This window comes from Camelina sativa, chromosome 20 (genome assembly GCF_030686135.1).
Source record: "Camelina sativa cultivar CO46 ecotype springtype chromosome 20, ASM3068613v1".
Taxonomy (NCBI): Eukaryota; Viridiplantae; Streptophyta; class Magnoliopsida; order Brassicales; family Brassicaceae; genus Camelina; species Camelina sativa.
This window is the reverse complement of record NC_141899.1, coordinates 15526812-15553241: the sequence shown is the minus strand read 5'-3', so window position 1 is coordinate 15553241 and position 26430 is coordinate 15526812. Positions and strand designations below refer to the sequence as shown.

Sequence of the window (26430 nt, the reverse complement as noted above, 5' to 3'; positions counted from 1 at the left end):
ATGTTTAAATGTCGTTAGAATATATCAACCGTTAAAATTGTTACGTGTTAACCAAAAAGAAAAACCGGTTCGAACTGTCTACGGTTCTACCATAACATCTGATCATAGGCAGAAGATATGATGGCTAATGAAAACGACCGTCTATAAACTAAAATATGAGAAAGCCAATCATTTAAATCCAAAGTTTTTGCAATTGACAGAGAGAGACAACAATGTTACGGCAGTAAAAAATGGGAATTGTGGGGTAATCCTACATGGCAATATGCTCCCAAGTGGAAGATAAGGGATTCCTGGATTGGACACATATGGGGCGTAGTTCATTCAAAGAATCTCAACATCTTTGGGATTAAAGAAATGAGAAACGAAAGCTACAAACAGGTATATCTTTGGAGATAACTATTCTACTTCTGATCTACAACAGCTTGTAAGAATGTTAAGCCAATAATATCTGATACCATTGTTTGATCAGCTTGCGGGTTTAGAGATTGCTCCTGCAGCAAACAACAAATTCCTCCGAGAAAACTGCACCAATGTAAAACCTGAGTTATAGTATATGTTTGATCAACGAGCTTTGCAATCCTAGGGTTTAAGTGAAAGGTTCTATATGATGGAAAAGTTTTTTTTTGGCACACACCCTGAAACTTTGGTTCTAATCAATGTTTGTTCTCACTAATTGTCGGGATGAGTTTATTTACTAACAAGCACAACTTGACAGACTTAGCAAAGAATCCAACAATGAGAAAAATCTTACTAGTGTTCTGAGAATGGTGGAACTTATTCTAGTAAAGAAAGCATAACTTACTCGGAGAGCGTGAACTGGTGTGGACTTGGTGGGGAAAGTTCTGAGTGAGCGCAATCTGTTCGAGTTCACATTCCTGATACAATAAATATATTTTAAACAAAACAATCTACTATTCAAAAATAGCAATGATACATCTTTGGAAGAAGCAAACTCACTTTTCCTCGGCCTTTGTTGATTTAGTACTTGAGGTGACGTCCCACAGTTTCACTGTGCAGTCTGCGGATCCAGAGGCCAGAAGAGAGCCCTCACCGCTGAAACAGAAAAACAGGTTAGTCAGAAGTTCTAGTAGTTCTTGAGTGATCGGAATTGCGGTTTCACTATTCGAAGCAAGCAGACTTGACCAACCAAAGCCAGTCATTCCATTAACGACTCAACAGATATTAGCGCTCTACAACTTTCCCCAACCCATGACAAGAACTCCTCCGTAAAAGTTAACATAAGAGTGTGTGTGGCTACAGAGAAATCTACCAGTCCAGTAAGAAGTTAAACCAATAGACATAGAAATAGCCACACCTTACAACTCTAGTTCAAAACCCTGAACTACCTTTAAACAATGTTGTCCTAGAACAAACTCAAATATTATAAGCTATCAACCAAAACAAATACTTCGCTGACAAGGGATCATAGTACGTTTTCTTTGGATTTCACAAACTCAAACAAAAACTGAACGATCAAAGAATACTGATTGCTTCTTGTCTCGATCTCTCACCTGTAAGCGAGACTCCAGACACATGAGTTATGGCCCATGAGAGGTGTGATGCAGCGAGCTGTTGATAGGTCCCACATCATTATGGTGCCATCTTCATCACCGGATGCCATATATCTCCCATCTGGAGACATTGCCAATGATAAAACCATACTCCTGTGCCCAATGAATATACGAACACATTCCCCTGTTTGCACGTCCCAGAGTCTAACTGTCTTATCACTAGAGCCGGTTGCAATGTAGTTACAATTGGGATGCCACTGTACACACTGAAATCAAATACATTTGGTAAGTACAACGAAAGTCGTGTCAATGTACATCCAAAGGGAAATTGAAGCTAATCATCTCTATTAATGCCAATCCTAATAATCCATCATAAGCTCATGACTTCAGGTGGACTGGCTAACAACCTTTGGATCAACTATAAACTCGATGATTTATAAGTTATTACTGCCAATGTTGCGTTAAAAATCAAAGTCGCTACTATTCTAAGTCAATAAAGAATCCAATGTGTTAGCTAAAGCATTTTAAACTGTGAAACGGTAAATTTAACTCCAATTGCATACCAAAACGGTTTGAATTTTATCCATGCATGAGTTAACCAATCAAAAGTCTCAAATGGTCCCTTTAAATTTTTAACCTTTGCAAATTAAAACCCAAACTATGAAGGTGATGGAGAGACTTACATCGACATCGGATAGATGCCCTGCCATTATTCGGAGAGGTTGTATTCGGTCCATTGACCAAATCCGTGCAGTACGATCATGAGAACAGCTTGCAAAGTAATGCCCAAAAGGGCTAAACTGCACCATGAAACGAGTATTAACATGTCTGTCCACCATACATTGCAATTTAAGGAAGAAAAACATGTAAAATTGAACAGTTATACCTGGACATCCCATACAGGGTAATTATGACCCTTGTAGCACACAAGATTGGCATTTAATTGTGTGCTCCAGAGTCGTACTGCACATATGAAAACATGAATTGTAACTAAGAGAACTCCAAACTAATGAGAAAGTATATGGATATGTAGAAGGACGGACATATACATACTTGTTGTATCTGCTGAAGAAGACAAAACAAAATCTCCTGGAGGACTGAAAGTGGCCGAGTAAACAGGCCCTGAGTGACCCAGTAATAATGTATAGTTTCTTCTTCCATTTGGTCCTATGGTTGGATCATTTGTATCATTTTCACCCTGCAAAGCACCTGGAACCAAACAACTTAAGAGTCTATTACTTCTGGTGGAAACACAAACGCGAATCATGCAAAACCAACAAGGGACGTGTATGAGAGAAATTCATTCTTCATTGTAGATGTCAAAAATATGTTCCCACAATGAATGCTATCATAAAATTATTGTTTCAGAGTAAAAACATACCACTGCCAGTTTGTCCTATCTTAGCCATGTCCCAGACCTGAACACCATGATCGTAACTTAGGCATCATTTAAGAGAGGAAGAAAACGAGAAAGGGAAACGTATCCCAACCATCCAAAAATTACATACCTTTATTGATGAATCTGAGAACCCACCAGCAACCAGAGATCCATCATGAGATATAGATGCACAGTTTAACCTGGGGAATAATAACAGAGTGAGTACAAGTTGCAAATAAATAATACAAACTAAGAGGAGAGGTGGACTTACCCGTTATGAGTATTAACAAATGTATAAAAGCTGACAGATGGCATTGCAACACTACTCAACTGCACACGGTTTCTAAGGTCTTCAAGGATAGTTTGCTCTACATCTGTAGACCTGAAAGAGAAAAAAGAAAATTTGAAAAATAATTAATTTATGTTAAAGGATGTTGAGTCTTTAAGACTTGAGAGCAACTATATTCATTTCTCCTAATCAATCATGCACTGACAGATACCTCATGTTCATTCCTTTTTTCATCACATCCTAACACAAAAAACTGGGTAAGGGATTCGAAAGTACATTACTGGCAAGGCAAGTTCTGGTTTTACACGTGGCGTCGGTGGCACTGTGCTGGTCTCTAGACGTGCAACCTTTGCTGTTGCATTTCCCGCTTTGTCTTTCTTTAACTTTTTTATTGAAGAGCCTTGCTTTCCAATATCAGTGGGTCTTTTCTGAACACAGTATCAATATACAAGTAAATATGGGCTTTCTAGTTTGAAAATTGCTGATCTAAGTTGAAGTTACGTATCACCTTACTATCATCCGCATCCCCGTCTTTACTTTCTCCTTGTCCCTTCTCAGAATCAGACAGTAGACCTCCAGTCTTCTCAAGGCGATCTTCTAGCGAGTCTTCAAGCAACTGTTAAAACAAATAACTATTTAGCTAACGGATATGGAAATCTATAATCTTCCCAGGAATGACGCATCAACATGTATCAACTCCGGAAAATAAAAACTTTAGGGAAACACGTACTCCCCACTGTATTTCTTTTTGATTGATGTGATTAGCTGTGTCCTGAAAACTCCCGACAATGGTGACAGCCTCTATGTCATCGGATGAGGAAGTAGGCTGTCCCGAGTAGACTGCAACAAATTACCCATGATCAACTAGTGGATTCAACCTTCTACTCAAATATATGTTACATGCTATTGCATATCTATGAGAAAGAAACACATATATACCTTGGAAATTGATGTGCTCGTTAATAATACCAAGCATTAAAGTTGATTCTGTTCTATGTAGATACTGAAGTAACAGATCATATGAATACTGCAACATTCAGCAAGCATATTAGACGTCTGCATTCACGGAATTCAGTTAATCAGACCAGAAACCTTAAAGCATTTGCCTGTTACAGCTACTAGTCATTTCACACTTAAGTCTACCTGACAAATTTTGATGTTGACCTTGCTTTTTCTAAGAGAACGAGCAAACTCCATCTCCTGATAAGAAAAAGGTCATAAAGAAAGTTGATAACTAAAAAAATACTAATTCCATTCTCAACATTATACGACTATAAAATGCTAGCTTTAAAACCTCTAGATGAGAAGGAGCAAGAACGCCTTCCAGTTTCTGAAGATCCCGTAAGTGTACCATTTCATGATCTTTGCGGAAGCTGTTAAAGAAGCCTCTTGCTGGTAACAAGAAAAGTATTGCCCATAGTGGCATAAGTCACACTTGTTACAGACATCTTATACCTAAGCTAAAAAAAAAGAATACTCAGAACATCTAAATGTAATTTCGAGAAGTACCCTCTTGAGTGTGCCCTTTTCCCACCAGATCCATGTAACAATGAATAAACACAGGATACATCACTCGGAGCAATTCATGCTACAAATCAAAAAGCACCTTGTCAGTTTCATTAAGCTCCACACAAAATACACAAAACAGCCAAACGAGAAAAAAAAAAAACCACCTTATATAAATCCAGTGAATTATATGCCCATGACCTTAATTTGCTGTAACACTCACGGTACCGAGTTGGATCATCTTCTTGTCTGGAAACCCAAAGGAACCACATTTTAATAACCATTTGTTCTACAGAACCAATTTCCATAACAAATTACATGAAATTGCAACACATCAGTAAAAAAAAACCCTAATTTCTTCACAAAAAGAATCAGAAACCTCACTGGGATGTATTCACAAAAACTTAAATTTGACAGACAAATTGATACAAAGTGTCACACGACAGCTTCACCCAGAAAGTGTATTTTAACAATTCGTCGATGCTCAGAAATGTTTCAGCTGTCATAATTTTGCTTACGGTTTCAAAATTCACAAAAACAAAATTCCCCAAAATTGCAAACACAAGTCGCAGTAAAACATAAACCAGAGAGAGAGAGAGAGAGAGAGAGAGGGTGTGAGAGAGATTACTGGGAAAAGGAGCGAATGAGCTTGGTAAGCTCAGGATCGTTATGATAGTCGATAGAACTCAAACTGCTACCATTGTTGTGGTGATGAAAGTCTTCGAGGTCTTTAGCAGCGCTACTAAAACCTTTCTTCTTCAAGTAACCTACAACGAACTCGTTGATTTGCTCTGGATCCATTCTTCTTCCTCCCTCTCTCGATTCAACTCGCTCTGACTCTCTATTTCACTCTCTCTCTCTCTCTCTCGTTAAGTTATGTGGTCTGATATATATGGCGGAGCGTTTTGAGTATTTTTCACGGCCTTATCCAAATATGGGCCTGTTTCAATGGCCTCATTGTGGCCAAAATAATTTTTTATAACTGCTTAAAATTTCAAGTTATCCTCCTCATATAATATTTCAAATTATCCTTATAAGTATTCTGATTGCAATTTTTACCTTTTTGAAGTGAAAATAATAATTTAGTTTCCGGAGGTTAAAGTCCTGCCGGCTTTTCATGTATCCCACCCTTTCAGTTTAATATATATTTCAGATGACAAAAAAAAAAAGTGAAAATAATAATAATACACTATATTTTTTGAAAATAACTAAAAGAATTAGGGTATTTTAACATTGTTAATTTATTACAAATATTAATATTTGATATAGAAATTGTGGTTACTGCTCCAATTAAATATTAATATTTTAATGATATTTTAAGAAAGAAAAAATTATTGGGCAATCATCAAAATCAAACAATTTTCTTAATCCAATAGTTTTTTACTATGAAAAGATTAAAATGATTAAGTCCATTGGGTAAGAACAGGGATAAGCTCAAGTGGAACTTTCTTAGGACAAACAAGTCCATATGATTCTTCAAGATCAACATCTTCTGCCTCCATTCCTTCATGGAGCTTCCAATCAAATCGGTAAAGAAGATTGATAAGAGTCAAGTGTACCAAAGCCATACCCATGCCAATGCCAGGGCACATTCTCCTTCCGCTACCAAACGGCAACAACTCGAAGTTCAAACCTCTATAGTCAATCGAGCTGTCCATAAACCTCTCCGGGATGAAAGCTTCTGGATCTTTCCAAACGTTTGGATTCCTATGAACAGCCCATATGTTGACATGGATCCATGTTTTTTTTTGGAATGTCATAACCTCCGATCTTTAAATCTTTTGAAGCCTCTCTTGGAATTAGAAGTGGCACAAGCGGTGTTAGCCTAAACGTTTCTTTAATCACCATTTTTAGATACTCGAGTCGTTCTATATCTTCTTCTACAATATCGTCTTTGTTTTTAATCACTTCTCTCACCTCGGCTTGCGCTTTCTTCAAAACTCTTGGGTTTGCAATTAAATGTGTCATTACCCATGTCATAGTTTGTGCAGAAGAGTCTATTCCAGCGTTGAGAATGTTCTGTAATAATCAAAGTCACCAGATTTTAAAACTTAATGCAAGATGTGAAGAAATGAGAGGTTCACATTACTTACCAGAAGAATTGCTTTAGTGTGGCTTCTTGTAAGTTGAATCTCCCCAAGTCCAATCTCTCCTCTTTCCATCTTAAGGAGCAAGTCAATGATATCATTCTTAATACTCTCATCTTCTAGGTGACGCTTTATAGATTGCTCAAAAAATGTGTCCATTGCCTTAAAAATCTTCTCACATCTGCTATGTAACCCTGTGATTCTATCGATGATTCTACCAATAATCAGAAAGTAATATGCTGCTGCGAAACTCCCCACCACCTCCATGGTTCCTTGAATGACTTCCTCATACGTATTCTCAAATTTGCTTCCTTTAAGAATGAAACCAAATCCAATTCTACAAATAATACTTCCTGATAGTTTCATAAACTTCTTGTTCAAGTTAACCGATTTCTCCAATGAAGCAGATTGTTTGATGAAATCAACGAAGGAAGCAACTTCTTCTTCTCTTATATGTTGAAACGATTTTACCCTTTTTGCTGTATAGAGTTCAACAACCGTCATCTTTCTTACTTCCCTCCAGTATTTACTATATGGAGAAAAGCCAAGATCTTTTAAATTGTATGTAAGTCTTGCAGGATAAGTCATATAAGGTCGCGAACAACATTCTACGTCACGTGTTTTTAAGACTTCCTTTACTGTCTCTGGTGTAGATGCCACAACAGTAGACACGCTTCCAAACTTTAGAGACATTAGAGGTCCATATTTTTCGGATAATTTGAACATGGAACGATGAGGTTTTGATCCCAATTGGTGCAAGTTGCCAATTATAGGAAGCCTTCGTGGTCCAGGAGGTAGATTCTTCTTGTTCGTTCTCTTGTTCTTTACAATTAATATGGATGAAAGGAAGACGAATGCAACAAAGCTATACCAATACCACAAAATCATTTTGCTGCCTACACAAAAATGAATAGCTTAATTTATTTGATTATCTTAAAAGAAATATAAATAGCATGATGAGTGGATCATAGAACCAATAAGAAAAGAAAAAAACTATAGCTTTGTTTGCCAAAAAAAAAAAAAAAAGATGAAGAAGCTTTAGTCTCGATGTGTTTGTCACCTCCTTAGATGAAAAATATAGAACTCCATAAACTTAACCACGAAAGAACCATTACTCTGTCGTAATGAAGATTCCTAAATTTCTTTACACGTCAAAGTACATGCATCATTCGAATAAGTAAAAAGCACATATAGCTGAACGTATTGGAGTGTTTATAAGAGTTTCTTCTACAATATTGAACATCATAGATTGAGAGATGCCGAGATCGGTGGGATTAGCTTTAAGTCTTATGCTTTGTGCCGTAGAGATGGATAGAGGGAGAGATAGAAAATACAATAAGTATAGTTTTATCCGCATCCAAAGGTACATAATTTTCTATATATACGAATCTACTTTCAGATAGTGACCGCACATCTCAAATTTAAAAATGTGTAATAGAGTTTATACTAGAAGAACCAAATACGCAATTTTTTCCCACACGTCAACTTCTTCTGTCCACAAACGATAAAGATGCAATTCGAACCCACCACATTATGACTATAAAATGCTTCTGTTAAACGAAATTCAAAAGCATCACATTTTTATTTCAGAAACCTAAACATTACCTTATCTTGAGAGTTTTGGCATTATTCGTTTGTGTGGACACAAACATTATTCTTATTCAAATAAACTTATCTTGAAAGACTTCAATGCCACCACATCCTTGAGATTTGATTTTTGTGATTGACTGATAAAAAAAACTCGGAAAAAGCCTTTTTTTTAGAGAGTCCATGTACAAACTATTTCAAAGAAGAGACAATAACTACAAGTTTTTCATTATGTGTAATGGTTTAAATTTAAAGTGTCAAATTAAAATCAAAATATATGAACAATTATATATATATATATATTTGATTTTTAATTTTTATTTGACAATAAAGATTAAATTTTTTTTTGTGGCATATATTTCTCTTCGAACTTCTTCAACATCAACAACACTGAAAGCCATTTCTGTAGAAGGGCCTAGTCAAATCCAAATCTTACACACGCCGTCTAATGCTTCAAACAAAAACCAGAGCAAAGACAATACATCAACCAAAGCTTCAAGTATACTTCTATAATATAATGAATGGGATCATCCTATGCACAATGCAAACAAAGCAAAGCAGGAACAGATGAACAACCGTTTAGAAGTTGGAGTGCGACCAATACATCATACCAGAAATTGTTACAAAAGTTCGTTCAAATATTCTGATAGTCTTCCCATGTTCAGACTCTCACAGTCCTTTATAGTCAAATATCGTAACATGAGCTTCAAAAGGTCAGCTCATCTGCTCATGTAGAAGCTATCTTATGATCCACACCATGATCGGGCTTATAAAAAGGTATATATCAAAAGAGCATAAACGAATAGATAATTACGGTTGACCAAAGAAAAAAAAAACACACAACATGCCCATTGCTTTTTTACCCAACTCCAATGATATATATCTTCATCTCCTTGTTGTCCCTTCTTAGTCTGATTCTCAGTCTGAATCATCTACATATTATGTATCCTCAAATGGAGCATTGAATGACTTGAGTAGTTTTAAATCGTTAAGACTAAGATCTTCTACGTGGTTTACAAAGGTGCGAACGCCTACAAGGTTTCTTAAACCCTTCACCAAAACCTTGGATTTCAACACGTTGAAGAGTGTTATTTTTGGGATTGAAGTAGAAAACATAAAACGGTTGTTTAGATGTATACTTGCGCATCGAAAACACTACTATTTCACTGGAAGAGGTCATTCCAGCGATTGAAACGTGAGACGGAAGAATTTATCATCAGTCCAGGTGTAGGTATATTTCGACCATTCCTGTTTCTCAACATCATCTAGAACCCACACTCGCAACTCTTTAGTGGCATCAGCGTCGAGATTCGTCTCATAATAACAAATCTCATAAATGTCGACATCATCCTCCCAATAAATCACAGCTAATTTGCCTTTGTAGTTTAGTAATCGACAAAACCTGTCTACGTCAATAAATGTGAATTTTTCAGACCTAGCATGAAAGCAAACTATCACATAATTAAACGGTATATCATCTCTCGCACCTCAGTAATACAAAACTCCATCGATGCACATGCCATCACTCTTAATACCAAGTCATCCTAAGGAAATTTTAATCTTTCTCCAGCTCCAAAAGTAACAATTCTATGAAGACCAGGCTCCGAAGAAGCTATACCCCTCTATGTAAGCATACCGTCCAGATAAGATTGCATAGCGTCCTGTGTTTGGGTTACATATCATCAGATTCAGAGGTCTAGCCTGGCATCGATTACCATGGAAATGGATCAAGCCAGACGCGTAACTATGATGATGATTTTATATTGTATGGAGATAACTTCACAAGAAACTCCGCGGCTGCTACAAGAGTCGACGAGGACGATGATGATTTCTCATGTGGATTCTCAAGTTAAGGTAACGAGAAGAAGCTCCACACGCCACATGACTCTGCGTTTTCGTGCCGTTTTCCGCGATGGCGAATAAGAGCCGCGTCTTAGCCGAGGATCTGGTCAAGAACAATTAATAACTCGTTGAAATATGGACTACCAAATATAGATGATGCCCATAACTTCGACACGCAATGAAACCTCGCGACTGACTTTGAAGGCAGTCTCGACAATATCTCAAGGATGAGATCCACAATCATTAGGGGATAATGATGAACTCATGATTTGCGGATCTAACGAAGAAAGAGATGTGCTAAAATTTAAAAACTTATAGAAACGTAGCTACTATATACGAAAAAAAGAGACCTCGCTACCATTATGGGCTAACTTAACGTCCAAGTGGGCCGCCAGTTATTGGCTCTTCTTTAATCACCGTCCAAGAAACCTGAGGTGATGGTTGTAGTAAGTTTAGTAAGTTGTAGTTACAACTTACAAGGGGGATTAGCAGATGGTAATGTTGAGATTGTAGAAAAGGTGATAGTGGTCTGTCTTTAGGAAAAAAGGGATGATTTTCGCTGCCGCTCCGAGCTATGGTTTAATTAGCGATGAGTTTAATTATGTGATTTGTTTCACATACTATTACAAACAAGTTTATTTTTATTTTTATTTTATCCTTTTTTTTTTTTACTCAAAGATTTTTATTTTATCCTAAATAGTTTAAAACTCTTGAAACATAAGTGGAACCTTCTTAGGACAGACAAGCCCATATGATTCTTCAAGATCAACATCTTCTGCCTCCGTCCCTTTGGGAAGCTTCCAATCAAATCGGTAAAGAAGGTTGATTAGAGTCAAATGTACCAAAGCCATACCCATTCCTATTCCTGGGCATATTCTCCTTCCGCTACCAAATGGCAACAACTCAAAGTTTAGACTTTTATAATCAACTTGGCAATCCATAAACCTCTCCGGGATGAAAGCTTCGGGATCTTTCCAAACATTTGGATTCTTATGAAGAGCCCATATGTTGACATGGATCCATGCTTTCTTTGGAATGTCATAACCTCTAATCTTTATATCTTTTAAAGCCTCTCTTGGAGCTACAAGTGCAACAGGTGGGTTTATCCTTAATGTTTCTTTAATCACCATTTTCATATACTCGAGTCGTTCTATATCTTCTTCTGTGATATCGTCTTTGTTTGCGATCACTTCTCTCACCTCTTCTTGTGCTTTCTTCATAACTCTTGGGTTTGTAATCAAATGTGTCATCACCCATGTTATTGTGTGGCCAGTAGAGTCTACTCCAGCAAGAAGAATGTCTTGTAATTATCCCAAAAAATAAAATTAGTTACTTAATAGAAGAAATGAAGTTATGGATTGAGAGGTTTTCCATTACTTACTATAAGAATTCCTTTGGTGTGGTTTCGAGTAAACTGAAAGTCTCCAAGTTCAGTCTCTCCCCTTTCTACCTTTAGCAGCAAGTTAATGATATCATCTTTACTACCACCATCTTCTAGGTGATGTTGTATACATTGATCAAAAAATGCATCCATAGCCTTAAAAACCTTCTCACATTTGCTATGTAATCCTGTGATCCTATCGATGATTGTACCGATAACCGGGAAGTAATCTGATGCTGCAAAACTCCCTAGCACCTCCATTGTTCCGTGAGTGACTTCTTCATATGTATCCTCAAGTTTGCTCCCCTCAAGATTGATCCCAAATCCAACTCTACAAATAACACTCCCAGAGAGTTTCACAAACTTCTTGTTCAAGTTAACCGGTTTCTCCAATGAAGCGAATTGTTTGATGAACTCGACGAAGGAAGCAACTTCTTTTTCTCTTATATTTCGAAATGATTTTACCCTTTGCGCTGTGTAAAGTTCAGCAACCGTTATCTTTCGTAGTTCCTTCCAATATTTGCTATAGGGAGAAAACCCAAGATCTTTTAAGTTGTATGAAATTCTTGCAGGATAAGTCCGTGAACAACGTTTTTAAGAGATTCTTCGCCGTCTCTGGATTTGACGCCACAACAGATAATACCTTTCCAAGCTTTAAGGACATTAAAGGTCCATATTTTCTGATAATTTGAACATTGAGCGGTGAGGTTTCGATCCCAATTGGTGCAAGTTACCAATTATAGGAAGTCTGGATGGTCCAGGAGGTAGATTCTTCTTTGTCTTTCTCGTATTCGTTGCAATGAGTGTCACAAAGAACACAACCGCAGCTACGATTGACCACCACAAACTCATTTTGCTTTCTACAAAAAAAGGGATAGTTTATGTTTTTTGTTTTCTGTGCAAAGAAAGAAAAAAAGGGATAGTTTATGTAAGGAGATGTAAAGTCAAAAATTTCTACTTAGTTCAATTTACTTAAGAGAAATAGAAATAGCATGAGAAGTGGATGGAAAATATAGTGCTGCGTAAACAATAAGATCGAAAATAGTTTTTAAGAGTTTTACCTCTCTTTTTTTTTTTGAGTTTTTGGCTTTCGGGTTTTTGCAGTATATCTATATTTTCTTAATTAAAATGAATAGTATTTTGTTTAGGTTTGATTTTCAAACTATAGTCTTAGAAAAGCTAGTAATATAGTTTGGGGTTTCTTTTAACAATAAAATGAATTTCAAAATTTTGATCAATAAAAAAAAATATCTTATGAATAAAATAGTAATCATAATATATTTATATATAGGTAACGCAAATAAAATATAAGACTAGATTAGGACCCGTGCTAGAGCACGGGTTGAAATTTATTTTATTTATATTGTAATTTTGATATAAAATATAATTTATGTGATTGTTTTTAAAAGTTTTTTTGGATAAAATATTATTCAATAAAATCATATGCTAAATATGATGGTTTGAAAAAAAACAGCTATTTTGTTTTGAACGCGGGTTGAAATTTCTTAGATAGTAGATTAGGACATGTGCTAGAGCACGGATTGAAATTTATTTTATTTATATTTTAATTTTAAAATAAAATATAATTTATATGATTGTTTTAAAAAGTTTTTGGATAAAACATTATGCAATGAAATCATATAGTAAATATGATGGCTTAAAAAAAACACCTCTTTTGTAAGTTTTATATCGTTAATTTTATAATTTTATGTATGAGAAATGATTATGTTTGTTGTTTGTTTTATTTTAACTTTTGAACATGTTTGGTGAAAGTGTTTTAATATAATCTGTGCTTAGGTAAGATTTTATTTTTAACTTCACAATAAGATCTCAGAAATTACGATTAAGTGTGATAAATTGCCAAGATTTTATTCTTTTTTACGTCTAACAGTATATTTTTATGCCTAACTGTATATATTCTGTAACAATACATAGAATAATAAATATTTTATTTGTGGAAATTATATAAATCATTGGAATATTCTCTTTGGGATATTTTTAATTGTATTCATAGATTAACCAATTAATTTATAACTTTTTTTGTAACCAACTTATATTTAATGTATAACATATTTTGTAACCAACTTATAAAAATTATATAGTCTACCAAAAAAATTGTGTACTTCCGTTTTATTATATAGGGGATGTACACATGCCGGCATGTGGCATGTGTGATATTGCATTATTTTTAGGGAGTGGTATCGGTTTTAGATTTATGAAGATTTTTGAAGAGTTCAACAAAATCATTAAAAATGAATAAGTGAAAGATTGTTAAAGATTGCTAGAGAGTTTTGTTGATTAGTTTTCTAAAATCTTGTAAAGTCCTTCAAACAATCCCTGTATTTTTATGATACTTTCCATGACTTTATTTTGTAAAGAAAGTGTCTAAAATCATGAACCAATAACATAATAATTGAACTCATTAACAATCCTAGATTCTTTTGTTTTAACTGAATAACACAAAACTTTTAATGATTTTATAAAAGTCTAAATCCAATAACCCAGATTTGTTAAGATTTTAAATGACTTTTTACAAATCACAAACTAATAACTCTAAACTTTAACAGAGTTTAACAAAATCTTGATCTAATAACAACAGATTCTACATAACGTTTAAAATCTTTAAAACTCTATTCAAATCTTAAACCAATAACCCCCACTTAGGTTTGGGCACATGACCCGTTATAATTTTGAGTCTGGCTGCATATATATTCACTTACCAATAATGAAAAGCATATATATATATATATATATGTTTCAAAAAGCATATATATATTTTTCACCTGTCCCTACGCTTTCAACATTTGGAATTTGTCTACTATACCATTAACATTCCTTCTAAACCCTTCAGATAACTATGAAGATAACTTGGCCAAAATTCTTGATCTTCAAAAAACTGATGGTCTGAGCGACAATCAGAAATTAGTATTTATATGGCTATGGCTTATGTGGAAATCAAGAAACAATTTCATACTTAACTCAAGCTCAGGCTGGTGTCCAAGAATGGCTCACCAACACACAACAAGATAAGAACAGACTTTACGTACTTCACACCGACATTCCCGTTTATCAAATGTAATTATGATGCCAACTATGATTCTACTTCTAACGAAGCTACTGCTGGCTGGATCTTCCGAGACGATAGTGGAGGCTCTCTTGGCTGGGGATCTTCATCACTCCCTTCCGCTGGTTCACCACTAGAAGCAGAAAGTAAAGCTCTACCAGCGGGCCTTCAACAAGCTTGGATTCGCGGATTTAATTACATCGGTTTATTTTGAAGGAGATTGTGAAATACTCACAAATGTTTTGGATCGTAAAACTTATGATATCATTCTTTGGGCTATCCGTTTTCAAGATATTAGTTTTGGCTCTGTGCAAAGGAATTGTAAAAAAGTAGCTCATCTTCTTGCTAAACATGGTTGTAGAGTGTAGACACTCTTGATTTTACTCTGCTTGTTTTCCCCTGCCAATTTTGCTTTCAGAACAGCTGTATCATGACTTTTTTAAGTTCATAATTATCCAATCACTATTTTGACGAAAAACAAAAACAAAAAATACTTCGAAGTTTTGAATGATTACAATGTCAATATTATGTTTAACACATACACCAATACATTCTTTATGATAATAGATAAAATTGAAAGGTCGTTTAAGGTTTTTTTGTTTGGTCGGCAATTATATTTATATATTGGAAACCTTATTATTTATTTACGTTAATAACTTGAAATTATAGTTGTTACGGGTCTGTATCAATCTTTGTTTGTTAGAGGGGATCTTTATCAAATAAACCCAAAAATCTACTAATGGATTTTCTTTTTGTCGATCTCATTATTATCATACTTTTAAAGAGTGGTTGCATGGAATTCTCTCGTGGTAAGTTTAATTTCGCAATAAAGCATAATATAGATGTCCAAACAAACGAATAATGCTAAAATATTCAGTATGATTTGTATGTTTGTTTGAATATTTTTGTATGTTTGTAACTAAACAAGCATATCAAAAGCCAAGGTCGTCCTTACGAAAGGGTCGTGAGTAGATAGTGACAACTGAAAGAGAAATGCAGAACAAAATTGATCAACAATATACATGTGATTTACAAAAGTGTGGAATGGACAAACTATATGGAACGAATGGTGTGCAGAAGCAGAAAATATAAGAAAACTTAGAGAGGAACCACAATAATTTGGTAGTCTCATTCCGGTCTATCAATAAACATAGAGTAGCGAAAAAGAATGTTCACAACATGGAGAAATTGTGATACACAGTAGAAATATCTACAGGAAATAGCGTTTTAACATTATTTCTTTGCAGTGCGTAAGTTAGGCACTGTGTTTAACTTTCATTATTCTTTAATTCCATTTATATCTAAGATCCGATAATGAAATCCATCCACGGCTTTTCTTTGATCGGCCTATCTTTTGTACCTGGAAATATATAAGAAACTGTGAAACCATGGGTTACTATGATGAGCTTATACAAAACAAGTCTAACATTTGGAGTTTTTTATAGGTTTTTGATACGGTTGAAGAGTAAAAGTAGAAACGCAAAGGTTTATAATTTTCATAATTATGTACAGCTATATTATTACTACATTTTAGTATTTTAAGCAGAGATCATACAAAGGAGTTTCAATCTTTCAATTTTTACCGCATTTAGTATTTGAGAAAAGGTACGTAGTTCGATCTTTCACTAACAAAGAGTAAATTAATGGCGTTGTTCTTACTGATGATGTGTTGGAAGGTAGTTAGTGTTACTGATGGTCTCTTACTGCATTTTCAGGACAGTTTTTGATGGTGAAAAGTATCATACGGAGGTTTCTTGTTAGTGTTGTCTTCTTCTTTTTTTTTCTTTTTTTTTTCAACTAAACATTAATAAATTAAAAGAGAATTTCTAGGTTGGTTGCCTAAACCGGAGGAAAAAAGTTTACAAAAGAAATTTCAGAAACTAAAGTTCTAGAGGAACGAGCTAAACAATCCGCCTTAATGTTAGACTCACGAGGAATCCTCTTCAGGGTGAAGGAAGGGAAAGATGATTGATCCAAGAAAAGTTTTCCAGGAGGTTCGAGAAAGCAGGCCAATCTTCGGGCTTCTGCACCATCGCGAGTAGCTCTGCACAATCCGTCTCAAAAACTTGACAATCCACTCCTACCGCCAAAAGGGACTCCATAGCCTAGATCAGAGCTTGAAGCTCCGCATGTAAAGGAGTAAGGCCGCGTCGATGACTCTGGGCTTCCACTAGAAGTATCAAATCATCACCACTGCAAAACCACCACCCCAAACCCTGGAGAGCATCCGAACTTTTCCATGAACCATCAATCTGGCAGCGGGGAGAAGACTCCCTATTATCCAAAGAATCCGGAGGAATTGTTTAATTCCTGATAAAAGATTTGGCGTCCTCCCACAACAATTTGTCATTCGTCGCCTGATTTTAAATCTCTATCGGTGCTGCCTTCATTCCCTGAAACACATTTTTATTCCTATCTTTCCAGATCGACCAGAGTATCCAGGGAAAATGAAAGGAGATGTCCGGAATCCCCGATTGCGATGCCGCCCGCCAATATATAAAATCCAGATTTGCATAAATTGAAGCATATGGAAAGCCGTCCATAACCAACGCTAAAGGAGTCAGCTCCCATATACCCCGCGAACGTGGACACTCAAAAAGAGCATGATTGATGGTCTATGTTTCCAAACCACACCGTTTACACAGGATATCACATCGGACACCTCGATGCGCAAGCCGTTCCAAGACCCGGAGAGTACCAGAAGCAATCTGCCAGAAGAAATGCTGAACCTTCAAGGGGACCGGGAGTGTTGTCTTCTTCATCACTAATTTTGTATGTATGTAATTTTGATACTCACTCCTTAATAGCCTTTTTATAATCATCATAAAAGTATCATTTAATTTCATTAAAAGCCCACCAAAACCAAAAGCCTTATTTTTATCACTAGAGTATTTTTGAAATTCATAAAGCCCACAAAATCTAAAATCCTAAATCCAATATTTAGGAACTTTTGCCAATTGCTATAGTTAAAGAAAAAAAAAAGGGACCCCTCATAGATTAAAGTTTGTAATATTTTTGTTTAAAAAAAAAAAAAAAAAATTGGTGCAAATTTTTAAATAAACTGTAATTTATTTGCTATCAAATAAATTTTGTTTTTGTGATATTTTCAGATATTTCTGTGTACAAGCAATCAAAAACTCTGACTTCTCCTTAATAAATTAAACTTTTTAACTATAAATCTATAATATAATACAAAATCATCTTTCACGTACCAATTTATTGAATATCAATAGTATAAAAAAAAAAAATATAAAGCAATTATTCTATTTTTCCGTTACTATTTCTTAGTTATTTTCCAAAATTGTGTCAATATTCAATAGGTGCAACTAAACTCTAATAAACCATGCAAAACTTTGTCATTAAGTGCGAATAAACTTTAATAAACCATGCAATCAACATCATTACAGATAATCTCTTGAGCCTAAATAACAAAGATCCAAAACACCATGACGAAAATTGACTTGCATACCGTGTCCTTTGCAGTCGACATAAAAACTTTATTATACAGATGCATATAACATAGTCATCAATAATGTAACAAGATTTGTTTTGAAATTGCTGGAGCCAATACAAAACTTTAGTTACTTCTCTCCCAATAAATATCTTATTCAATTCCAGCTACAAACGAATGCTACCATTGCGTCATCGTCATTTGTTTTATTCGATATTTCAGTCAACAATACTAATCTCTTTCACGAAAATCTTTATACTATTGGTACAAAAATACTTCTATAGATTAGTGATTACGTCCTGAAATCCGATAGAGATATGAATGAATAATTAACAAATGAAGTATATGATCCTCTTTATGTTGGTGGTGGAATCAAAAAGTTTATGAATTGAAGAATGTAAACAATACAGTCGTAGAATATGTATATTTGCACTCATATACAAAGGATTTAACTTTAACTTGTAAAAACTGTAGATCAACCCCATAATTTTATACTTAACTCGTAATATATATCTCGTCGCATAGTAAAAGTATATATGTATATAATGGCGTCCCTTTATTATATAGATGCCTATACAATATTTGCTGGATAAGATATATATTTTAAAAAGATATAATGTTGGAGCCATTAAAAAATTTTAGTCAGTCGCCTGAAAAATATCTTCTCCTATGGGATACAAACAAATGCTACCATTGCGTCATCGTCATCGTGTTTTATTCGAAATTTTCAGTCAATAATACTAATCTCTTCCACCAAAACTTTTGGACTATTGTTAGCTTTGGTACTTAACTTGTAACAAACAAATTTATAGTTTATTGGAAATCGTTCTTCCATAATCAACAACGTTCTCCCAGGATACAAATTTATTCATTCAGAGAACTCTAAAACTCTAAATCCAAACACATTTTTGATAAAATAAATTCAAATATATGTGTGGATGATAAATTTTAAGAAAAAGAATAAGAAATATAATTGTTTTAATTATATGTCTACAATAGCAATATGCATTGTGTGGTAAAATCATCTAAGTTGATTACCATATGCAAACCGAATCTCGATCGGATAAGATAACAAAATAATATTATGTATTTTAAAGAAAACTTGGACCTTTTTTAGTATTTAATTTTATCTTATCATACTTGTACGACTGTTTCTGATTATGATATTTGGCTTTAATTAATTTATTAAATTAAAGTAGGCTCTAGACGATTGCATCATTTGCCCAACCATGTAATCTTGCCCTGATGATAGGGTGAAAAGGATATCGAAGATAACATCCTCCTTATACGTTACAATTAAGGAGACGTTACAATAATTATTTACATAAATAAAATCATATTTAAAAACTACAAACATTAGTACGTGTGGTTGAAAAAAAACAACTCACATTAATAAATTTATGTTATATATTAATACTAATATAATTTAATATTCATTGAGGTGTAACGGAAAGAGTAACATTAATTACTGTAAAATCAAAACAATACTATGAAAGAAACAAAAAAAACTTGCTTCTCAAAACCGCAGCAGATTGATTAAGAAAGAATCTTTCGTGTAAGCATCTCTTTGATTTACCCCACAGAATATTTTTACAAGGGGCCTTCTTCCTCAAACCGCCTCAAGTCCTTTTTCTTCATTTCTTATAACTAAACCCACCTTCAAGCTTATCATTCATCATTCATAACCACTCTCTCTCTCTTTCTCTCTCTTTCTCTCTCTCATTTCTCTCCATATTGTGACTTGTGAGCAATATGCTGAATATGGAATCTTTCTATTTCTGTATATGCTCATGGAATCCAAACTTAAACTCATGTATCAACAACTTTACCCTTTCCTAAATCATTTCTCCTACAACCACAGTCTTTACCAATCAGCCCCTAATGGAGGAAGAACAACAACAACGTCGAGTTCTGTTCGGGAAATACGAGATGGGAAGGTTACTAGGCAAAGGAACATTCGCAAAAGTCTATTACGGCAAGGAGACAACCACCGGAGAGAGCGTTGCAATCAAAGTCATAAAAAAAGACCAAGTACTCAAACGTCAAGGTATGATGGAACAAATCAAAAGAGAGATCTCAATCATGAAACTAGTTCGTCATCCAAACATAGTCGAGTTAAAAGAAGTCATGGCTACAAAGACAAAGATCTTCTTCATCATGGAGTTCGTTAAAGGCGGTGAGCTTTTCTCCAAAGTCGTTAAAGGAAAGCTTAAAGAAGACTCAGCTCGTAAATACTTCCAACAGTTAATCTCAGCCGTTGATTTTTGTCACAGCCGAGGCGTCTCTCACCGAGATCTGAAACCTGAGAATCTCTTGGTAGACGAGAACGGTGACCTCAAGGTCTCCGACTTCGGTCTCTCTGCTTTACCGGAACAGAGTTTGCAAGACGGGTTGCTTCATACTCAGTGTGGTACTCCGGCGTACGTTGCTCCGGAGGTTCTGAGGAAGAAAGGTTACGACGGAGCTAAAGCTGATATATGGTCTTGCGGCGTCATCTTGTACGTGCTTCTCGCTGGGTTCTTACCGTTTCAAGACGAGAATCTGATGAACATGTACCGAAAAATATTCAAATCGGAGTTTGAGTTTCCGCCGTGGTTTTCGCCGGAAGCTAGGAGGTTGGTTTCGAAGCTTTTAGTCGTTGACCCTAGTAAACGGATCTCTATCCCGGCGATTATGCGAACGCCTTGGTTTCTTAAAAACTTCAACTCTCCGGTCGCTTTCAAGATCGACGAGCTCGATAACCAAAACGTAGAAGAGGATACAACAATAACAACAGCAACAACGCCAAAGTTCTTTAACGCGTTTGAGTTCATCTCATCCATGTCATCAGGGTTTGATTTGTCGAGTTTGTTCGAGAGCAAGAGGAAGCTTAGATCTATGTTTACGTCAAGGTGGTCAGCGTCGGAGATAGTAGCGAAGCTTGAAGGGATTGGTAAAGAGATGAACATGAAGGTGAAGAGGACTAAAGATTTTAAAGTGAAGATGTTTGGGAAAACGGAAGGGAGGAAAGGACAGATCGGGGTGACGGCGGAGGTTTTTGAGGTGGCGCCGGAAGTAGCCGTCGTTGAGTTATGTAAGTCGGCGGGAGATACTTTGGAGTATAATAGGTTGTATGAAGAACAAGTCCGGCCGGCGTTGGAGGATATTGTGTGGTCGTGGCACGGTGATAATCATAATAATAATAATTATAATCATGTTAATTATGCTAGTGATGAAAATTCTGGTAGTGACTGTTAAGAGAATGTGATGTAAAACTGTTAAGTTTTTTTTTTTTGTTAACCAGTTGTTTAGATTAAGGAAAGTTTTGTAAATTGTGTAATGTAGAAGTTGAGTGTTTTAAAAATTTTATATGATTATACTTAGCTTTAAAAAACTTCATTTAATTATTTACATTATTTAGTGTTTACTAGTAAGAGAGATATTGTTTTGCCTTTATATGAAGTTGAAGAGTAGTATTACTCTTCTATCTAAGTTCCTAGAGATTCATTCAAAAAAAAAAAAAAAAAAAAAAAAATCTAAGTTCCTAGAGCTTTGGAGCCACCATCTCTTTTGGCAGATATTTACAGAATGTATGTACTCGTTATCGTTATTCCCATCATGCTTTTTTCTACGACATTTGTAATTGTACCGCACCACAGAAGCTTTGGAGCCACCATCTCTTTTGGCAGATATTTACAGAATGTATGTACTCGTTATCGTTATTCCCATCATGCTTTTTTCTACGACATTTGTAATTGTACCGCACCACAGAAGTTTGTTAACCACGCCAAACTTACTAATACCATGTAATGTTAACCAAAAAGTACAATCGATCGTTTACGATTAATCCTACGATCTAAAATTGACCATCCAACAACTACTAAAATCATATATTTTTGTAGAAATACAATTTCATTACCTCGAGTAGTAAAAAAAAGCCCAGTAAATAATAAGGGTTGGATGATAAAAAAAAAAAAAAAAATCTACTTCAATATAAAACTTGAAAGATTATCCTTCATCTATTACATCTGTTTTTCCAATATACTAATCTCCCACTAGGAGGAAAACATTATGCAGTAGCGTTAATAACAATAACTAATTAAAACATTTTTTTTTCTTACAAGTTAAAAAATTATATGCAAACCACTGATGTCTGAGCATATTAATGCCAATATGCCATCATAACAAAAAATAGATTATTATTCTTAGAAGATAATTCTAGAGATTAGTGTGACAACTGACAAGTGGACACCGTAACGTTTGGTTGCTTGATAGAGGAAAAAAGTAACGGACAAAACTTGTAACATAATTGGACAGTTTGACAAAGAACAGGGCACGTGTTCGTGTCGTAGTGTGTCCAAAACGACCCACCTTTTCTCCTTTTTCTAAAGTCAAAACAAATTAGTACTCACAATTTATTTACCAAGGACACAGAGACGACAAAAAGGATATTTTACGTTCTTACACCGCCTTATCCCGTTAATTAATGTATATACTAACAGCAGATAAGATACATTCTGTAAGCTTCGACGAGGAGTCGAGGACGGAGGACCAAACATTCTGAAAAAACGTTTATGCAAACATGTCCAAAAAACGTGTAAATGCACAAATTATAAATTCTACAATAAGTCAATAACATAGGATACATCCAGTGAAGTTCCTTGCTTTATAGAATCTTAAAGCAATTTTTTCAAATTTATGGTTTTAGTTTTTTCTTTATATATGTATATAGTATTAATTATCATGGAGACATACCAATAGCCCTATTGCAATAATAAAGCTTATAAATATAATATAGGGTAATATTAGTAACTACCATGAAATCTAAAAGAAATTAAGAAAATACCATTGTGTCAGAAAATTTAGGTAACTACTATTTTTAGGAGAAAAGAAAATTCAAAATTGCCCTTGAACAAAATACAACAATGTAATTGCTATTTGTAGGAAAAACATATCAGTTAATAAAAATATCATAATATACTAATAGAAAAAGCGTATTATTGATAAAACAATGTGGTTTTATATTAAAAATCATGTTTTCAAAAGAAATCACATGAAATCTTAATAAATAACGTGTAATTTAAGAAAATAATTTATTAAAGAGATATTATGTTATCACATGTAATTTTGATAAAGTAGTGTTATAAAACAAAAAGTCATGAATTAAATAAATAAAAAACACGATGACGGAGATTCCAACAGAAATTGAAATCCAAAGAGATAAGGTGAGATATTTTCTGCAATTTGAAGGAGAGAAATCGAAAAAAACAAAAAGCAGGAAAAGTAAGAATTGATGTTGTTTGATGTGTGTATAACAGAAGAAATAATGATATCTCATGGTGAGAAAAGAATACCAATGGAGATGTAGAGAGAGAAACAAAAAAAAAAAGAGGAAGAGGGAGAATAAGACAAATCTTGGTAATTTTATTACCCTTCTGACAAAAGCACTGTAGACAAATGGTAGTTTCTTAATTATTTTCCATTTTTGTGCTATCTACTGCATATTCCCTATAATATATATATCATTTTTTCAAAAATGTTGAGGAAATAAAGGTGGGTGGTTAATTTACATAGGAAAAGACCTTCTTTGAAAATAATCTTTTCTTTGTTTGCAAAGTAGATATTCTTAAAACAAAATTAATCATTAGATTTTGTGACACATGTGAACCAGAATCTCGGTTTAGTATGTGCATCGGTCGATGCAAAGCTCTGTTTATGTGGAACAACTAAGTAAAACGCTCGTTTTGTCGCATTTTTGGGTTTGGAAATCCTATGATCGAGTATAAAAGGAGAAAGCTCGACGTATTTGAGGGTTTTGGCCGTTCTTGTTGTTCTAAAAGGTTGGAGAGAAGAAGAGTTCTTCCAGAGTCTTTTTTGTTAGTTTTATATATATATATGTTTGGGCCGTTCTTTCACATTCCTCTTCATTCTTTTCCCAAATTTTTTCTATAAGGCTCGAAGATTTGGGCATATGGTGTATTTAATAAGGTTACCAAAAAAATGTGTAAGTGGTAAATTACATCATTGGTAATTACTACAAAATAGAAAATTCCATTCATTTTAGTCTTTCAAAATGGTTAATGAATTATTATAGAAATCTATATGATTATTCACTTAATTACCCATAAATGAAAAATGTACAAACAAAACAATCAAATTCAAATACTAGTGTCGAGATATTATTATACATTACTGCAGAGAAAAGTTGGAAGATATGATGAGCCTTAAATAATATATATGGGTTAGGGTCAGTCTAGTCATTGCAAATTGGTTTTGAGTTAAAACACATTTTAAACCCTAATTTAATATGGTATCAGAGCTTATACACGCTAATCCGTTAATTAATCTGACCGTAAATAAGTCCAATCAGCCTATTAATTGAAGGTCCAAAGAAAGCGTAATTCTACTGATATATCTAATAAAGCATTATTTTGAAGGGACTTGATGGATTATATCGAGATTAATGGCTAGAAGAACCATTATTTTGAGGGAGCGTGTGTAGAAAAATCCCACATTAGAAAATATGATGGGAATTAAGTAAAATATATGAGATTAGGACCAATCTATTCATTGTTAATTGGTTTTGAGTAAGAAACTCATATTAAATCTTAATTTAACAATTACTCAAAAGTTAACCTTATCATGTAAGAACTGCTGTCGTAGAAATCAAAACCATGCATGGGCTCATATAAATCACCAAACAAAAAAAAAGGTAAAATGAATAGATAGAAAGAGTAAGATAAGAAAATAAAAGGTGAAGATAATGTTTGTAGGTCCTATGAATCATCATCATGCATTATTTAGCCTCGGATGCATGGAATATAAGCCGAGCTGAAATGGATGGAATCTGCACCAACACTAACATTGGGCCACCAAACTCTATCCAAGATTCCAAATAATAGGGTTACTTTCAGCCTAACAAAGATATTAGCTCGTACGCTAAAACAAAACCCACAAATTTACTGTAATAATCCTACAGAATAAAAGATACTACTATTTAAAGTGCATAAGCACATCCAGAGAAAATTGATATCAAGGTGGTCAAACGGATTTGGTCATGTGTCTAAGTATGCAGGTCTGGTCTGATCCGGTTCCATCATGTTTTTATGAGCCGTTTTGATCCGTGTGATTGAACTTATATGGACCTAATAAAATCAAACTCTCAAATTTAGTTGCCAAAAGACGCAAAAAGACAAAATTACTTCTTTCTAGTCTAACATATCTATATTGAAACGGGTCGATTCTGGTGCTGTCTTAGATTATAACCGGTTGGTATGGGCGAAGGGGGTGTGGTGTCAGTGACATATAACAGATGTAATTTAATAGAGTACTTATATTTATATCCAATAAAAAGTTAGAAATATACACATAAAATATCAGGAAAAACAATCAGAATATTTAAACTGTTGCATTGTTATTTTACCAATAGTAGACGTCCATCAATCGTAATTATTTAGTATATATCTTTCACATTATGCCACCATCTCTACTAATAAAGATAGGTCAATCAGTGAGGGGTTCACTTTGGCAAAACCTAATTGCTTACCCATCTGGTAATATAGGCCCCATTTTCACGTCCTACTCCAACGACCTTCCTTCGGCCCTACTCCAACCAAATTCCTACACAAATGCTCCTTTATCATTATGTATTATCTTTTGGACATGAAAAAAATTACAAAATACAAACTTTAGAAAGGCTGAATATCCATGAATTAGTCGGTTACTATGAGAAAATTGTAATTTTTATTTACATTTGTTTTTTCTTCTAATAACTAAAATGGTTTAAAGAAAAAAAAAAAGCATAATAGAAATAGATTTGTTAAATTTTTATATGAATTAATATTTATAAAATGCAATGTTTTAAGTTGATATTATTCTCCTCAATACGAAACATCGGTTTCCCCTTTTCACCGTCTTAATTATCCTTTTAATTTCTTATTCCTAGAAAAAAACTAAGATGATTTCACATATTTTTAAATTTACTACCAATTCATAATGAATCAAATATTGGTTTTAACAGTTATTTTCTTGCAGGATGCAGATTTTTTTACATCTATGGATCTGAAAAAATTTTCGTTTTCTTTGGGAACAATATAAACCACAAATGTATTCAGTCCTTAAAGCCCAGATCTTAACTAGTTATCTTAAATTTTCCGAGCATGCCAAATTGTCCAAAAAAAAAAGAAGATAAAAAAGGTCATGTATATGTAAATCCAATAAAAAGTTTGTCTGTTCATTGCTCTATAAAAAGATACTTATTTTTATAAGAAAATATAGGCCTGCATAGAGAGTTTCCACAGTCCAAAGTCCAAACATACAACTGTTTCCAAATTTCCATCCAAAGCCTTCCGAAAT

At 34.3% G+C, this 26430-nt stretch overlaps 2 protein-coding genes, 1 long non-coding RNA gene and 2 pseudogenes across 6 annotated transcripts; 1 reads left to right on the top strand and 4 right to left on the bottom strand.

Annotated features, from left to right (window-relative positions):
- Nucleotides 1-171: 171 nt before the first annotated feature.
- Nucleotides 172-5634, bottom strand: LOC104770988 (transcription initiation factor TFIID subunit 5). Of its 3 annotated transcripts, none has more exons than XR_015592776.1 (19): nucleotides 5313-5634; nucleotides 4852-4933; nucleotides 4688-4766; nucleotides 4473-4570; nucleotides 4322-4378; nucleotides 4118-4205; nucleotides 3909-4018; nucleotides 3687-3794; nucleotides 3455-3606; nucleotides 3161-3271; nucleotides 3020-3089; nucleotides 2893-2929; nucleotides 2565-2720; nucleotides 2398-2474; nucleotides 2195-2306; nucleotides 1512-1777; nucleotides 958-1053; nucleotides 803-875; nucleotides 172-522 (listed from the first exon to the last, which is right to left on the bottom strand). XR_015592776.1 is itself a non-coding variant. In XM_010495460.2 (19 exons), the coding sequence occupies exons 1-19, from the start codon at nucleotides 5483-5485 to the stop codon at nucleotides 466-468; spliced, it is 2007 nt and encodes a 668-aa protein (XP_010493762.1). In that variant the 5' UTR covers nucleotides 5486-5631; the 3' UTR covers nucleotides 172-465. The 3 variants fall into 3 exon arrangements, 2 of the variants coding, with proteins under 2 accessions (XP_010493762.1, XP_087361022.1); XM_010495460.2 differs by having other exon boundaries at nucleotides 2195-2311; nucleotides 5313-5631; XM_087504896.1 differs by having other exon boundaries at nucleotides 2195-2311; nucleotides 4118-4234; nucleotides 5313-5569.
- Nucleotides 5635-6031: 397 nt separating this feature from the next.
- LOC104770986 (cytochrome P450 71B11-like) lies at nucleotides 6032-8118 on the bottom strand (annotated as a pseudogene). The gene is made up of 2 exons (XR_015592342.1): nucleotides 6778-8118; nucleotides 6032-6703 (listed from the first exon to the last, which is right to left on the bottom strand). The product of XR_015592342.1 is annotated as a cytochrome P450 71B11-like (transcript).
- Nucleotides 8119-8829: 711 nt separating this feature from the next.
- On the bottom strand, nucleotides 8830-10506 carry LOC147918935 (uncharacterized). Its single transcript, XR_015592567.1, has 2 exons — nucleotides 9846-10506; nucleotides 8830-9760 (listed from the first exon to the last, which is right to left on the bottom strand). It is a non-coding gene; the product is annotated as an uncharacterized LOC147918935 (long non-coding RNA).
- Nucleotides 10507-10901: 395 nt separating this feature from the next.
- On the bottom strand, nucleotides 10902-12451 carry LOC104772577 (cytochrome P450 71B13 pseudogene; annotated as a pseudogene).
- A 7116-nt stretch (nucleotides 12452-19567) lies between these two features.
- Nucleotides 19568-21687, top strand: LOC104770985 (CBL-interacting serine/threonine-protein kinase 25). The gene has a single exon (XM_010495456.3). The coding sequence runs from the start codon at nucleotides 19978-19980 to the stop codon at nucleotides 21331-21333; it is 1356 nt and encodes a 451-aa protein (XP_010493758.2). The 5' UTR covers nucleotides 19568-19977; the 3' UTR covers nucleotides 21334-21687.
- The last annotated feature ends 4743 nt before the right edge of the window (nucleotides 21688-26430 follow it).